Here is a 17,152-nt window from a genome sequence, read left to right as displayed (position 1 = left end):
TCTATAAGCTGAGGTAATGCATTTTTTCCAAATCATCATGCAAAATAGATATATAACAGTTTGAATATATAAAAAAATCAAATGAGACAGCATAACGCTTGAAAAATGGCCATTTTTGGGATATGTTTTTTGCTGTTACTCGAATACAAATTGATATTTTCACTTGAAATTTGGAGGCCAGCAGGAGTGGACTAGGTTACATGCTTTGGCTGCAAAGAATTAAGTTTGAAATCACACACTTTCCTTCAATCTATGTATAACAACCAAAATATATAAAATGGACAAATACCGTGTTTTAGCCGAATATGAATCAGAGATTTGTTCCATGCTGTCATCAAAATTACACTTTTGCATGAACAAGCCCGAATTCTTATACTGTTGCTTGGCATCAAATTTTTTAACAAACCCTGCTGTATAAAATTTAAAATTTTAACTAGCTAGAAAGACATTTTACCAGTACAGGGGCTTGCAAGCTTGTGTTTATTATGCACTGTACATGAAACATTAATATTCTATTGCAGTGTACGCTCCACAAACATCAACCGGACCATACTGACAGCCCGATGTGTGTTGGTGGGCTTGTTTGGGCGGGAAAATCTCAACAAACTGGAAGGTAGTCTCATATTTTCATTTTTATTGGAATATACATAACAACTGTAGTCTGTTAACCAAATGTGTTATGTCTTAATAATTGTTTATGATTTTTTTTTGCAAATTAGAATATTTGGTCAGATAGAGGTAAATACATAGATGTGCTGAACGGTATAACTGTATAGTTCATACAATCATTTTTTCTGTGAATAAAAAAAGCAACATTTTTTCTTTTAACTTTCATAGATATTTTCATTGCCTTGCATGGATCCCAGTAGCCCATGGTATTTTATCATGGCCTTGATCTGTTGGACCACTTTAAATAATACACACACTTCATAGTCAAGTTTAAGTCATTTTAAATGTTAAATACTAGAGATGCAAACCAATATTCGAATATTTTTGGTATTCAAATGTCATAATCTGTATTCGAAAATTTTGTTGAATTAATAAAATATTAAACCTCTTCATCAGTACACAAGTGGAACTTTCTCCCCATATATGGATGTGGGTCGTGCATCACAAGTAGTCAGTGATATTTTGTGTGCAAGCTAGTCAATTAACTATAGAATATAACAATATAAAAAAATTATTTAGTGGTCTATAACCTTAAAAATGTATTGCACTACAGATCCTCTAGTCATCCATGTTGAGAAGAGCGAGTGTGATCCCCTCGTACCGCGGACAGCCGTGTGTCGCACGCTACGGCAGATAAACCATGCGGCTATGATACACGGGGGAGACATACCTGGCATTAAGGAGGATAGGTGGAGAGTGGAACAATGTTTAGGTAAGCTATGAGAAAGGAAAAGGTGAGAGTGGTCTAGTGGTCACATTAGGTGTTTGCCTTTCACCCAAGAGATTGTGGATTTGATCACCACCATTGGGTTTTTCTCATGGCATCTCAAAATGGACATTGTACTGGTTTCTACCCAGGAGATGGAATGATTATATAAGCTGTCAGCTTCTATCACAATCAAGCTGTAAAAAAAATCAGTAATATTTTTATGTTGAAGGTGAGAATTTGTTAAAGTGTAAGGCATCCTATGTACAATTATGTGAATTAAGGTGCTCGTTGACCCAATATTAGTACGAGTTCATTGGAGTGGGTTTAATATGTAGAAAAAAACAACATATAAGACATACCGAAAATAACATTACAATCAAGCTCTTTTGGCCTGAAAATAATCATTTCATTTTAGACCAATTTCAATAAAAATAAGAAACAAAAATATAAATTGCAATAGCTTTATAATTTTTGTTCAGTCAAAATTGAGTGAGTTCACCAAACATTAAAACTTTAGATTGTAATCACAAATGACCAGGGGTGGTATTCATTCACTTAAGTCATTTTTTAAGTGAAGTTTCTTACTTAACATATTATATAATCGCTTCATAATATCTGAAATACTTTATTTTTATTGATTTGATTCAAAATACATTAGCTGTATATATATATATATATATATATATATTATTTTTATTTATTTTTTTATTTGACTACGAAAATTTTAGTTCACCTAATTATCCTATATGTGTCTTGTTTCAGGTATAACGGAGCCTGACCATCCGAAGAAACATAAGATCAACTTCATCGATATACGAGATGACCTAGTCGCAAGGGAGGTAACCCCTGTCTTTTTCCCTTGTTGTTATTGACCACCAGGCAAGCTTGTTCACTTTCCAATTGACCGCGAACTGTTACTACAACTTGTTCATCAAGGATCAATTCCTATTTAAAATCAAATATATTAGCCATCAAAATCAGAAAAAGTGGCAAAATTAACAGTAGCCAAATAACCAATAGGCCTGGGCTAGGAAACAATCTGTTAAGGTAGCCAGACAGACGATGAAATCAGGCTTGTTGATTAAAAAAAAATAGCAGTCAATGTTTACATTGACACTATTTTATTATTTTCAGACATCCTCAGTACGGATGTTTTCCAATGCAGTGATCTTCCTTGTGATCATTGTTTTTCTTGCTTTTCAGACACACGGCCTGCACGGAGTGAAATGTCTTGATTCAATGAGACGGGAAATTGAGCTCAACGCCAGTAAAGTCATGTACTACTCCTTCTGTGGACAGCATGAGTAAGAAAATAGTTTGTGTAAAAATTGATTTATGTTAAACGGACTGTTTTTCGCTGATAAAGATCAGACATAAAAATATTAAAGATTTAAAACTACATAATTATTAAAAAATTACACTTAGATTTTTTTTATTTTTTTTACCAACAGACTATGATAATGTTAGGGTCGGAGCCTATTATGTAGGTAGGGATTGTTAACCTAAACCAAATATACTTAAGTCCTTTGACATGCGATAAGACATTGGGCATGTGATAGGTAATTGAACGTGCGATAAGTCACTGATCATGCGATAAGTCCTTTGACATGCGATAAGTCCTTGGGCTTGTGATAAGTAATTGGAAGTGATAAGTCCTTTGACATGTGATAAGTCCTTGGACATGCGATAAGTCCTTGGACATGCAATAAGTCCTTGGGCATGTGATAAGTAATTGGAAGTTCTAAGTCCTTAGGCATGTGATAAGTCCTTGGGCATGTGATAAGTAATTGGAAGTGCTAAGTCCTTTGACATGTGATAAGTCCTTGGGCTTGTGATAAGTAATTGGAAGTGCTAAGTCCTTTGACATGCGATAAGTCCTTGGACATGCGATAAGTTTTTGGACATGCGATAAGTCCTTGGGCTTGCAGTCTTCGCACTAATTTTTTTTCAAGCACTAGCCCAGTCGGGCTAGCAGCCTGGAAAAAGCACTAGCCCGAAACAGGTTTCACTAGCCCGAACCAAAATAACTTTTTTAACAGAGATATTTAAATATATGTGTAAGGTAATAAAGCTATAACACCAGTAAACTGTTTTCTCATTTTAATCTCTACTGTATTCCATCAACAATGAAAGCACAAGGTCTTCTGACATCTCGCAGTCGCTTTCTCCGTCACTATCGTCTCCATCATACATCATCTTCTCTGGCACCAGCGATGTTGTAGTTGACTAAAAGTAATGCATGAAATGGCATAAAATTTATTTGTCAAAATAACCGAAAATAGTATTTAATAATTATTGTAAAGTTCAGTACAAACAGTTATATTGTAACTGAGATCTGCCTGATCCATCTCATCTGCCTGGTCGAGATCAGAGTCTGCAAGGGTGATGATCTCCTTGGGTCTAGCCAGATGGAGTAGAGGTCTGAAATTGTGAACATGTACATTGTATTAAACATGTAGATTATTCAATTATTGTTTGTCATGCTTTTGAATTCATCAGGGATGATAACAGGGCCAAGTTGCCAATCCTGAAAATGTCTGCGTGGGGTTCAGGGGGCCGCTAAAGGCCCCCGATGGGTCCAGGGCAAAGCCCTGGTGGGGGGACAAGGGGGGCAAAGCCCCCCGAAGCTTTCAGTATTTCAGAGTTTCTAATACCCTTTTTTGTCTTAGAATAGTGTCCAAGGAGTTCACCTTTCGGTTTGGTAGATATAATTATGTCCAGCAGGAGACTTCCGCAATCAGAACAATTATCAGGAATCTTAGCAGTGAAGTTTAACACCTTTGTCTTTGAACAAAGTTATATTTACTTTTTTACCTTATTAAGTCACAGGCATAAGACATGTACCTGACATTTTGGTCAGTTGTCCACTTCCCATAAAACTCAACTGGCTATGATCAAATGACTGTGTATGAATAGTCTATACTGTGGGATGTTTGATAAATAATGATGAACAACATATCAAATATCAAGCTTGCAAATGTTTATTGTAAAGTGTTATTTATTCAAATTGTATAGATCAGACATAAGAGTATTTATTCCATTATCTGCACATTTGATGAGAATATAATATTATTAATTATTATATATATATTATATTAATAATTATTCGGAATTCCAAGTAATATCCAAATGGGACTGTAAATGCTTTGGCAGGGTAACCGTTGTGGACATGGCGGGCTGTGTCACCATCAATGTCTATGAGGTGAGGGACAAGTTGATGTATTCTGGTCTCCAAGCCGGATTTTTTCTCCTCATGATTTTACAGGTGTCCAGTAGCACACACCAAGTATCACTTAACTCCTCAACAATTTTATCATTGAAATGGCTTGCCTCTCCGGAAGTCATCTTATATGATATCATGTTCAGCCATAAATCCAAGAATCATGGCATCTGAATTGAATTGTTGGTCATTGACAGGAATAACCGGATGCACTGGCTGAGGAGTCTGTTCATCCCTGACTTTTGGAACCATCAACATACCTGGAAATACAAATTACAACTATAGAAATTAAATCTCACTCAAACTGGGTCCTCAAGAAGATTTGTTGAACTGTCTCAAATAGAAAATAAACTGATTGCTCTTACTTAATATATATTACTACTACAAAATATTAATTCATTTTTTCTTTAAATTTTCAACAACCCAATTTTATCTATCTATCTATCTCAGTTTAATGTCAACCCCTCTTCCGAGTGTTACTGACATGAACGGTGTGCACCGGCTTGTTAGTGAAAAAAATAGAACACTGATGAGGCAAATCACATCAGAAAAGTGAGAACTAGGGTATAAAAGAGAACACAATTTAGGTAACATGATAAAAAGTGATTGGTGAACTGGTAAAAGGATAAAAACACTGCTCGCTGATCTAATGCTAAATGGTTGTTACAGCCACCTTGAATGTGTCAGGGGTGGGGATAGTGATTTTCATTTGAACCTTCCATTATGGTCAACAGCCACTTCTTATTGAGAACAGTGCTTCAAATATTATGAGAACATTAAAGAAACGGTTTACATCGTAAACTTCAATCGGCCAAATAAAATTTGTAAAATAAAAATCATTTATTATAACAAAATCCGAATCGGAATGTCCGAAATATTGCTACATCAGTACATGCGCAAAAAGCCTTTCTTAGTTTTAACACATTCTATTAACTTTAAAAATAACGTTTCGGCAATTTCTCTTAAAACTAAATAACAAATATACCTTTTAATCGACGAATCAATGTTTTTAGAAGTTGGTGGTGGTCGTGTTTTTCCAATACTCGTTTATTAATCTTCGTCGTCTGTCATATTCGGATACGAACCATCCGGATACTGTTTTCTAGTCCGATCGGTAATTTCCGTAATCACCCGAAGCTATCTTAACCAATCATATAGCTCGATTGGCAAGACGTAAATGTGTTCGTTAATTTCCGGATTTACACTTCCGGAAAACTCACCTTTCGTACCCATATTGTTTGAACATAGCTCGAATCGCTCCCTGTACCCCTCCCTCCCTAGAAAAAACTCAACGGATTTACATATATCTCAAAATCGATCCGTGAGGCCTGAAATCCGGAATTCCGGATTAATCCGGAATTTTATCATCCCTGATTCATATAGTTTCATATACTTTTTAATGACCATATCAATTCTTGCTTTATTTAACCTACCATCCATTCAGCATTGTTTTTGGTTGGGGAGTACTGTTTACAAATGCTACAAGTCATAATACCATCACTGTAACAAAGCCATGGCCTGTTCACAGTCCAAAATGACTGGAACTTTTGTTTTCTTGCCTGTTCGTAAACCTTAGTTACCTCCTCTTTAGCATCAGGCTTGTCACCAGGAGCCTTTCTTTTCGGGGAAGCTCCTTCGAAATAACGTAGAAGCGACATCGTTCAGTGTGAAGAAATGACAGCTACACGAATAGACTGTATCCCGTTCTCAATTTTTCAAGCGTCCCTCAAGTACACGAAATGTTACATTTTGAATTATCGATCTGATACAAATAGCGGTAAACCAGTCATAGTGCAAGCGTCTATTAAGCGCATTTCAATAAGCGTCTAGGTAGCCTGTTGTAACAGATATGGATACCGATAGGTAAAACATTTCGGATAATTATTTTTCGGGAAAAAATCACTTGACAGGTCGGGCTAGTGACTTGATTTTTTCACTCGACCGAGCGGAAAACAGCTCGACTCGGTCGATGGTCGAGTGGGTTACGTCGAAGACTGGGCTTGTGATAAGTAATTGGAAGTTCTAAGTCCTTAGGCATGTGATAAGTCCTTGGGCATGTGTTAAGTAATTGGAAGTGCTAAGTCCTTTGACATGCCATAAGTCCTTTGACATGCGATAAGTCCTTGGCCTTGTGATAAGTAATTGGAAGTTCTAAGTCCTTAGGCATGTGATAAGTCCTTGGGCATGTGATAAGTAATTGGAAGTGGTAAGTCCTTTGACATGCGATAAGTCCTTGGGCATGTGATAAGTAATTGGAAGTTCTAAGTCCTTAGGCATGTGATAAGTCCTTGGGCATGTGATAAGTAATTGGAAGTGCTAAGTCCTTTGACATGCGATAAGTCCTTGGACATGCGATAAGTCCTTGGACATGTGATAAGTCCTTTGACATGCGATAAGTCCTTTGACATGCAATAAGTCCTTGGACATGCGATAAGTCCTTGGGCTTGTGATAAGTAATTGGAAGTTCTAAGTCCTTGGACATGTGATAAGTCCTTTGACATGCGATAAGTCCTTGGACATGCGATAAGTCCTTGGACATGTGATAAGTCCTTTGACATGCGATAAGTCCTTTGACATGCAATAAGTCCTTGGGCTTGTGATAATTAATTGGAAGTTCTAAGTCCTTGGACATGTGATAAGTCCTTTGACATGCGATAAGTCCTTGGACATGCGATAAGTCCTTGGACATGTGATAAGTCCTTTGACATGCAATAAGTCCTTGGACATGCAATAAGTCCTTGGACATGCAATAAGTCCTTTGACATGCGATAAGTCCTTTGACATGTGATAATTCCTTTGACATGCGATAAGTCCTTGGACATGCAATAAGTCCTTTGACATGCGATAAGTCCTTTGACATGCGATAAGTCCTTTGACATGTGATAAGTCCTTTGACATGCGATAAGTCCTTGGACATGCGATAAGTCCTTGGACATGTGATAAGTCCTTGGACATGTGATAAGTCCTTTGACATGCGATAAGTCCTTTGACATGTGATAATTCCTTTGACATGCAATAAGTCCTTTGACATGCGATAAGTCCTTGGGCATGTGATAAGTAATTGGAAGTGCTATGTCCTTTGACATGCGATAAGTCCTTTGACATGTGATAAGTCCTTGGGCTTGTGATAAGTAATTGGAAATGCCATAAGTCCTAGGGCATGTGATAAGTCTTCGGACATGCAATAAGTCCTTGGGCATGCGATAAGTAATTGGAAATGCCATAAGTCCGTGGGCATGTGATAAGTCCTTGGATATGCGATAAGTCCTTGGAAATGCCATAAGTCCTTAGGCATGCGATAAGTCATTGGGCATACATTTACCAATTAGAAGAATCAGAAAATAGTATGAAATGACTTTGATACTGGTAGAGTAGAGCAGAAATGAGTCTCAAGTACATTACTCATTAGAAGCTATTTGTATAAACACAGTTTACTTTTTTATTGGGTCAAATTTATCCAAAATTGATTGTCAATATTTATCCAATAATAACCACTAACAAATAAAACCATTTTAATGAGTCAACTAGCCAAAAGTTGTTTAGAATTGGCTGCAGATCAATAACCATTAATTTGTTGTAATATAATAAACGAAATCCCTGTACTTGTATTTAACATAGTTGTTTGAAGCAGTTTGAAACTTTTTCATTTTCATTTCAGAGCCTGGCGAGATTTAGCCATGCAGTTGTCTACTGGTCCTTTAGTCAAAATGCTGACAGACAACATTGATAACATGAATGAGAACAAGTGAGTACAGTTGCAAAAGAGGCAAATCATATACATGTGAAATTCGTCTTCATTGACATATATATATATATATATATACGTATTTAGACAAACAACCAGGACAAAATCTAAATTCACCCACGGCGTGGTTTGTGAACAGGAGCAAGTTCACTCCCACAATTGCTAATGTAAACAATATAACATGTCATTCAATTTATTGTGAAGAAGTATCAAATGAAAACTTCATTAAAAAAATGATGATGAGAAGCATTTCTATTAACAACCATCCCTTTCGGCACAGAGCACTTTGACACGTCATGGCATCGGGAATTAGAAATGCAATATATTTCATAGATGGTAATATGACCATATTATAGCTATGCATTATCTTATTGTAAATTTTCTTCATCATTTCATATCATGAAACTATTAAGATCAATTAATAGTCATTTATATGACATTCTCGGATTGTTTTCTCCTTTTATCTCCAGTATTATAATGCAAATTAAATTAAAGTTGCACAATGATGATAAAAACCCTCTAAGGTGCATTTTGAAACTGTTAAAATGCCAGGAACCTTTGTTTTGAGCCAGAAATTGGATGGAATTTAGACCTAATTTGGAGAAAACATGCATATTCCTATCAAATGTATGAACAATCAGATGTAATGGGTAATTGTATAATATAAACTGTGAAACATTTCATGTCAAGGATATTTGCTCTGTGTTAAACGTCAATTTCACCAATGTGATTCTCAATCCCATTCTATTCTTATACCGTTTATGATCATTTTCTAATTTTGTACAATGTTTCAAGAGGTTTTCGAGTTACTAAATATCAATTTTATGTTGAGTTGTGTTTGAGATGAATTTTATATTATGTACGAATAACAATGTTTTAAGTATTTTATGACCCGAAGCTTTTTCAATGTACTTCATGTTCCTTACCATAAGTTTTCTTAGCAACGTAAACTAAAATACAATATGGTCATATCTACACAACCTGTTTCTAAAATGATCTGAAATAGGTGACACTTAAGTTACTTCAACATTAAATAACTATATTGATATTTAAAAATACAAAGCCTGTCCACAAACTTTACGAACAACCCTCGTATATTCAGGTTGGCGACCCTTTTCGATCGTAAGAGATTTACTAGAGCACCAGGCCCCAATTTCTCGAAACTTCTTAAGTCCCCTATAACAGGATTAAGCTAAACTCACTATTTTTGTTGTTCTATAATATGCGTTATATTTACTTCTTTAAGAGTTTTTATAAATTATATAAGAAAAATCTGTATGCTAATTAGAAGAAACCATTTCTCATTTATCAAAATCCATTATAAGTATGTATTTTGGCTATTTAAAATAAGTGACTTACGCCTGTTAAGCTTAAGAAGTTTCGAGAAATTGGGGCCTGAAGATTGATAAATGTCTTTTCCATCTGTATTAGAGGTCACATGAAAAATAATGTTCATGGTCAAGTGCTGTTTTATTTGGCGAAGCATCTACACATGAATATAATTACTGTATTGCAGGGTTCCCGCTGGCGATCGCCATTGTCGCCATTTGCGACAAAATCGCAAAAGTGGCGACAACTGTTCAAGTTTGGCGAATTTATGGCGACAACGATTTTTTTCTAAAATATTTTCTTAAAATGACGTAAGTGGTGACCATGCGGCCTGCATGATAATCGATTCTGTCACTGTCATAAATCAAGCGCATCTGCTGGTGCGACAACAAAAATTAATCCGATAATTAAGGCAAGCAGTCACGGCCCAGTCAACACCTCGCTAATTATTGCAGAATTTTATTGCTTTCAAGGACAAGCAATGACATCCTTTAACTGTTATGTCTCTTATTAGCAAACAATTTTAATATTTAGCTCAACAGCCTTGTTGCGTAATTATCGTGTTAGTTTTAAATATGCAAATCGTAGAATTTTATGTTGTTGGAAAGTCACGTGATATGCAAATTTCGTAATGATGTTTATGCGCTAAAAATAGACTTGCTTTCGGTTTTGTCGCAATTTGTAATTGCTATAAATGCAGCATTCTAAGAGTTCAAAAAGTGTCAAAAAGAATAACAGAAATCAAATAAATAGGATTAAACCCCATTTGATAAGGCTTCTAATATGTTGGCTGGAGTAAGGAGTAGGTAGACAAATTTCTATTAGGAAAGTTATGGCCCTAGTTTGACAATGTATATTTCTTTGAGTTTCCATTTATTTTAAATTTATCTCATAATTTCACAAATGTATTCTTTTATTGTATGCAGGCATTAGACTGAAATCAACATATTGATGTTTATGTCACATTTTTTGCAATATTTTTTTATTTATATACTAGTCCATATACAATGAATTTTGTCAACAGAATAACAATTTGCTATTAATATCTTGTGCTTCATGTACAACAAAATGTTATGATTTGCACGACAATGTGCTAATTAAATGCAATTTAAGGCTCTTAAAATGCTTAAACCCCATGAGCTTCAGGGGGCTTCGCCCCCTTGGCCCCCACAAGGGCGCTGCCCTGGACCCATAAGGGGGCCTATCGCGGCCCCCTTAACCCCCCGCGAAAAAGTGGCGACAATTTTTTAGAACCCAGGGGGAACCCTGTATTGCAGTCTTTAAGTCAACCAGTAAATAATATTAATTTTTTTTCTTGGTTTCCAAGGGTGTAAAAGTTAGCAACAGACTAGTTAAGAACACAGATCTGTTAACACAAGTTTATATGAACCATATCAGTACTCTCAGAATAGCACTAGCCCCATATATCGGCACCAATACACAATATAGGTTTTACAATTAAAAAGGGACCTTCGGGTGTAAATAACCAAAAATTGTTTATCAAACCCTAGTTGTATCAAATAGTTTTTATATCTTTCAGAACAAAGCTGTACATTTTCTCGTGTCACGACTCCACCCTTGTTGGTTTACTCGGAACGCTGGACGTTTATGACTTTACGTGGCCTCCATTTGGTTCAGACGTGAGGTTTGAACTGTACGAAAATAGACGGGGACAAAAGTTTGTACGAGTGTCTTATAATGGAAAGGTAATACAGGGTTAGATTATACTAATTTCATTGAAGTATGTTGAAACATATTTTTAAAGGAGTGTCCTATAAAAACTTTTTAGGGACATTGTTCTACCACCATTTTCTCATATACCTTTATTTGGCACTGTCTGTCTGGACAGTTGTACTGTTGGTGTTACATTGTGATTATATTAGCTCAACTGTTTTTTCATTTACATTTTCATATTTTAACAACAGGAATAAAAAAACCACTTTCCATAAGGTAGCGTACTTCTAGAGTGGGAAATTACAAAGGTCTCTCTGCTAACATACCATAATATAGATTGCATAGGATTGGTTCTTAGAGCTCTCAAGAGCTCCTGGTTTGAGCAAAGCACCCTTGTACAATCAGACATGTGAACCTTTGGCAATGACAGAGAGGTAGATTTAGGTCTCAAAAGCAGTAGTTTTGGTTCAAAAGCAGTAGACTTTTTAATTCCTTTAATTTTCAGTCAAAAACAATGATTGAAACAATGGAAACAAAAACTTGATATTTGTTACTATTTTTATATTCTCGGAAAATATGCATAAAATACGTCATGGTTAAGAGACTTGTCAAATGTCAGTGTTTGATTGAGAAACAGAAGGATTATTAACTCTGACTTGTAAAAACAAGTTTATATTCAGATAAGCTGCTAAAGAAATTAAATCTGACTGCCAAAACAGGTCGGAGTGTAAGTGCAGACGGCTGCAGAGTTGTACATGTCAATTTTCCCGACAAAATGTTGTAAAAATTTAAACACTAGATAATTAATAACACCTTGGAAATGTTGTTTTCTTTATTGTTTTGATAGTTTTATAATGTCTTCGATATTTACAAAAATGCTAATTAGTAGGATGTCAATTAACAAAGAATGCTGATTAGTGGTCTTTTGTACCGTACTGGTAACTTAGCAACAATCTCGGCCGAGTGTGAAGTGATTTGACAAGTTGTTTATTGCACTATGATCTTTAAAGTGACAGATTAATATGGTTTTTAGCATGGTTGATAGAATTTTGAGGTTTTTAAAAGAAAATTTAAGGTCAATTTCATAGAATTTTGAGGTTTTTTAAAAGAGCTTTCAATAACAGTAGATTTCGACGGGAAAGTGGTATGGCGTTAGAAGGGTCTCAAAAGCGGTATATTTTACCTACCGTCGGTAGAGTTCACATGTATGGCACAATATACACACATAATCTCGTTCCAGGATGTGACAATTCGAGGCTGCACCCATGTGTTATGTCCCTTGGAAGAGTTCAAGGCTGCCATGCAGTCGTACGCAATTGACGAGTCACAGTTTAAGAAAATATGTGACTCTAACATCTTAGAGGTTATAGCAAAAGGTAAAGTATATCATCATCCTGGAAGAAACTGGATGTTCACATTCTCAGAAATGACCTTGACTGACCTTGCTATTTTCACAATTCTTTGGGCCCTTACCCCAATCAGAATATGTTTTAAAAACATGTATGCAGATGAGTGTATTCTGTGCTTCCTAAAGGATGACTCTTCACGAGTTTATTGATAAAATGTTTCATATTCCCACTTAGTAAGAAAAACAATGGTTAATCTTAAGGTATCACTCATCAGTTTAAAAGTACAGTAAAAGATTAATTCTTTCTTTTTTTGCCTTCATGCAGTGGGAACGCTCAGGGGCAATTTTGTCAAATGCATTGAAAATACCAATCAATCAGTATTGTTATATTTTTCTTCTGTTTTAAATTCATAATATAAAGTAAAATTAAGAGAAATCCATTTTCGGCATTTAAGTCTATAAACAGGAAGTGGAATTTAATTATTTGAAATGTCTTTTTCCATTGGTGTTACAACTTTATGCTGTCCAATCAGAGTGCAGGGGCAGTATTAAATAAGCAACTTAGATTGAACTTAAATTTAAGATTAGTAACTAAGTGTTTTGATAGGCCTGTATATTTAGCTGATCAATAGGCTGAATGGAATCACTGAGGCATGTCTAAGGATAAGATCAATTTTGAATACTGGTCCAGGAATGCAATAAAAAATGACATATATGATGAACAACGAGCGCTTCATGCAAAATGACTGCCAGTTGCCAGGACAATGCGAATATTGTCACCCTAGTGAAATAAATAACTCAATTAACTGTCATAGAAATAGAAGCAGATATTGGAATCAAATCAGGGTATTTCATTCACTTAATGCAAATAAGTTTTTAGGATGAATTTATTTTTAATGCAAATTTTCAGGGAAAGTACTATAGGAATGTACACAACTGTATGTGATATGGAACTGTCAATAAGACCAGTGAGCCTGTGTGTGTATGTGATATGGAACTGCCAATAAGACCAGTGAGCCTGTGTGTGTATGTGATATGGAACTGCCAATAAGACCAGTGAGCCTGTGTGTGTGTGATATGGAACTGTCAATAAGACCAGTGAGCCTGTGTGTGTATGTGATATGGGACTGTCAATAAGACCAGTGAGCCTGTGTGTGTATGTGATATGGAACTGTCAATAAGACCAGTGAGCCTGTGTGTGTATGTGATATGGAACTGTCAATAAGACCAGTGAGCCTGTGTGTGTGTGTGATATGGAACTGTCAATAAGACCAGTGAGCCTGTGTGTGTGTGTGATATGGAACTGTCAATAAGACCAGTGAGCCTGTGTGTGTGTGATATGGAACTGTGAATAAGACCAGTGAGCCTGTGTGTGTGTGTGTGATATGGAACTGTCAATAAGACCAGTGAGCCTGTGTGTGTATGTGATATGGAACTGTCAATAAGACCAGTGAGCCTGTGTGTGTGTGTGATATGGAACTGTCAATAAGACCAGTGAGCCTGTGTGTGTGTGTGATATGGAACTGCCAATAAGACCAGTGAGCCTGTGTGTGTGTGATATGGAACTGCCAATAAGACCAGTGAGCCTGTGTGTGTATGTGACATGGAACTGTGAATAAGACCAGTGAGCCTGTGTGTGTATGTGATATGGAACTGTCAATAAGACCAGTGAGCCTGTGTGTGTATGTGATATGGAACTGCCAATAAGACCAGTGAGCCTGTGTGTGTATGTGATATGGAACTGTCAATAAGACCAGTGAGCCTGTGTGTGTGTGTGATATGGAACTGTCAATAAGACCAGTGAGCCTGTGTGTGTGTGTGATATGGGACTGTCAATAAGACCAGTGAGCCTGTGTGTGTATGTGATATGGAACTGTCAATAAGACCAGTGAGCCTGTGTGTGTGTGTGTGATATGGAACTGTCAATAAGACCAGTGAGCCTGTGTGTGTGTGTGATATGGAACTGCCAATAAGACCAGTGAGCCTGTGTGTGTGTGTGATATGGAACTGTCAATAAGACCAGTGAGCCTGTGTGTGTGTGTGATATGGAACTGTCAATAAGACCAGTGAGCCTGTGTGTGTGTGTGATATGGAACTGTCAATAAGACCAGTGAGCCTGTGTGTGTGTGTGATATGGAACTGTCAATAAGACCAGTGAGCCTGTGTGTGTGTGTGTGATATGGAACTGCCAATAAGACCAGTGAGCCTGTGTGTGTATGTGATATGGAACTGTCAATAAGACCAGTGAGCCTGTGTGTGTGTGTGTGATATGGGACTGTCAATAAGACCAGTGAGCCTGTGTGTGTATGTGATATGGAACTGTCAATAAGACCAGTGAGCCTGTGTGTGTATGTGATATGGAACTGTCAATAAGACCAGTGAGCCTGTGTGTGTGTGTGTGATATGGGACTGTCAATAAGACCAGTGAGCCTGTGTGTGTATGTGATATGGAACTGTCAATAAGACCAGTGAGCCTGTGTGTGTATGTGATATGGAACTGTCAATAAGACCAGTGAGCCTGTGTGTGTGTGTGTGTGATATGGAACTGTCAATAAGACCAGTGAGCCTGTGTGTGTATGTGATATGGAACTGCCAATAAGACCAGTGAGCCTGTGTGTGTATGTGATATGGAACTGTCAATAAGACCAGTGAGCCTGTGTGTGTATGTGATATGGAACTGTCAATAAGACCAGTGAGCCTGTGTGTGTGTGTGAACATCTTGACACCTTGGCCACTTCTTCTAGTAGACATTTATATCTTTGTATGCATTTTTTAACTCACAGTTTGTACTTGTTTACCAGGAAAGCTGTCACTATTTTCTGTAAACAAAGATGGGGTTGTTGTTGTTATTGCAATAAATAAGGAATGTGGTTTCTTCCAAGAACATTACAAAAAGTGCAAATTGTATTGATAATTCCCTTTACTGCTTTATTATTACCTATATAACTGGCTACCAATCTGACCCTATATAACTGGCTACCAATCTGACCCTATATAACTGGCTACCAATCTGACCCTATATAACTGGCTACCAATCTGACCCTATATAACTGGCTACCAATCTGACCCTATATAACTGGCTACCAATCTGACCCTATATAACTGGCTACCAATCTGACCCTATATAACTGGCTACCAATCTGACCCCACATTACTGGCTACCAATCTGACCCTATATAACTGGCTACCAATCTGACCCTATATAACTGGCTACCAATCTGACCCTATATAACTGGCTACCAATCTGACCCTATATAACTTGCTACCAATCTGACCCTATATAACTGGCTACCAATCTGACCCCACATTACTGGGTACCAATCTGACCCTATATAACTGGCTACCAATCTGACCCCACATTACTGGCTACCAATCTGACCCTATATAACTGGCTACCAATCTGACCCTATATAACTTGCTACCAATCTGACCCTATATAACTGGCTACCAATCTGACCCTATATAACTGGCTACCAATCAGACCCTATATAACTGGCTACCAATCTGACCCCACATTACTGGCTACCAATCTGACCCTATATAACTGGCTACCAAACTGACCCTATATAACTGGCTACCAATCTGACCCCACATTACTGGCTACCAATCTGACCCTATATAACTGGCTACCAATCTGACCCCACATTACTGGCTACCAATCTGACCCTATATAACTGGCTACCAATCTGACCCTATATAACTGGCTACCAATCTGACCCTATATAACTGGCTACCAATCTGACCCTATATAACTGGCTACCAATCTGACCCTATATAACTGGCTACCAATCTGACCCTATATTACTGGCTACCAATCTGACCCTATATAACTGGCTACCAATGTGACCCTATATAACTGGCTACCAATGTGACCCTATATAACTGGCTACCAATCTGACCCCATATAACTGGCTACCAATCTCACCCCATATTACTGGCTACCAATCTGACCCCATATAACTGGCTACCAATCTGACCCTATATTACTGGCTACCAATCTGACCCTATATAACTGGCTACCAATCTGACCCTATATTACTGGCTACCAATCTGACCCTATATAACTGGCTACCAATCTGACCCTATATAACTGGCTACCAATCTGACCCTATATAACTGGCAACCAATCTGACCCTATATAACTGGCTACCAATCTGACCCTATAAAACTGGCTACTAATCTGACCCTATATAACTGGCTACCAATCTGACCCTATATTACTGGCTACCAATCTGACCCTATATTACTGGCTACCAATCTGACCCCACATTACTGGCTACGAATCTCACCCCATATTACTGGCTACGAATCTGACCCTATATAACTGGCAACCAATCTGACCCCACATTACTGGCTACGAATCTCACCCCATATTACTGGCTACGAATCTGACCCTATATAACTGGCAACCAATCTGACCCTATATAACTGGCTACCAATCTGACCCTATATAACTGG

General features: G+C 37.1%; 1 protein-coding gene across 1 annotated transcript in view; it reads left to right on the top strand.

The window, feature by feature from the left end:
* LOC128223890 (lysophosphatidic acid phosphatase type 6-like) overlaps nt 1-17,152 on the top strand; it is a 43,199-nt gene that overhangs the window by 21,951 nt on the left and 4,096 nt on the right. Inside the window, exons 4-10 of the mRNA XM_052933347.1 lie at nt 522-613; nt 1,223-1,381; nt 2,141-2,217; nt 2,582-2,682; nt 8,257-8,343; nt 11,213-11,378; nt 12,587-12,722. Coding sequence (XP_052789307.1) covers nt 522-613; nt 1,223-1,381; nt 2,141-2,217; nt 2,582-2,682; nt 8,257-8,343; nt 11,213-11,378; nt 12,587-12,722 — 818 coding nt within the window. The remainder of the gene's footprint in view (nt 1-521; nt 614-1,222; nt 1,382-2,140; nt 2,218-2,581; nt 2,683-8,256; nt 8,344-11,212; nt 11,379-12,586; nt 12,723-17,152) is intronic.

Source organism: Mya arenaria, chromosome 17, assembly GCF_026914265.1.
Source record: "Mya arenaria isolate MELC-2E11 chromosome 17, ASM2691426v1".
Classification (NCBI taxonomy): Eukaryota; Metazoa; Mollusca; class Bivalvia; order Myida; family Myidae; genus Mya; species Mya arenaria.
This window is presented reverse-complemented; position numbering and strand designations above follow the sequence as displayed.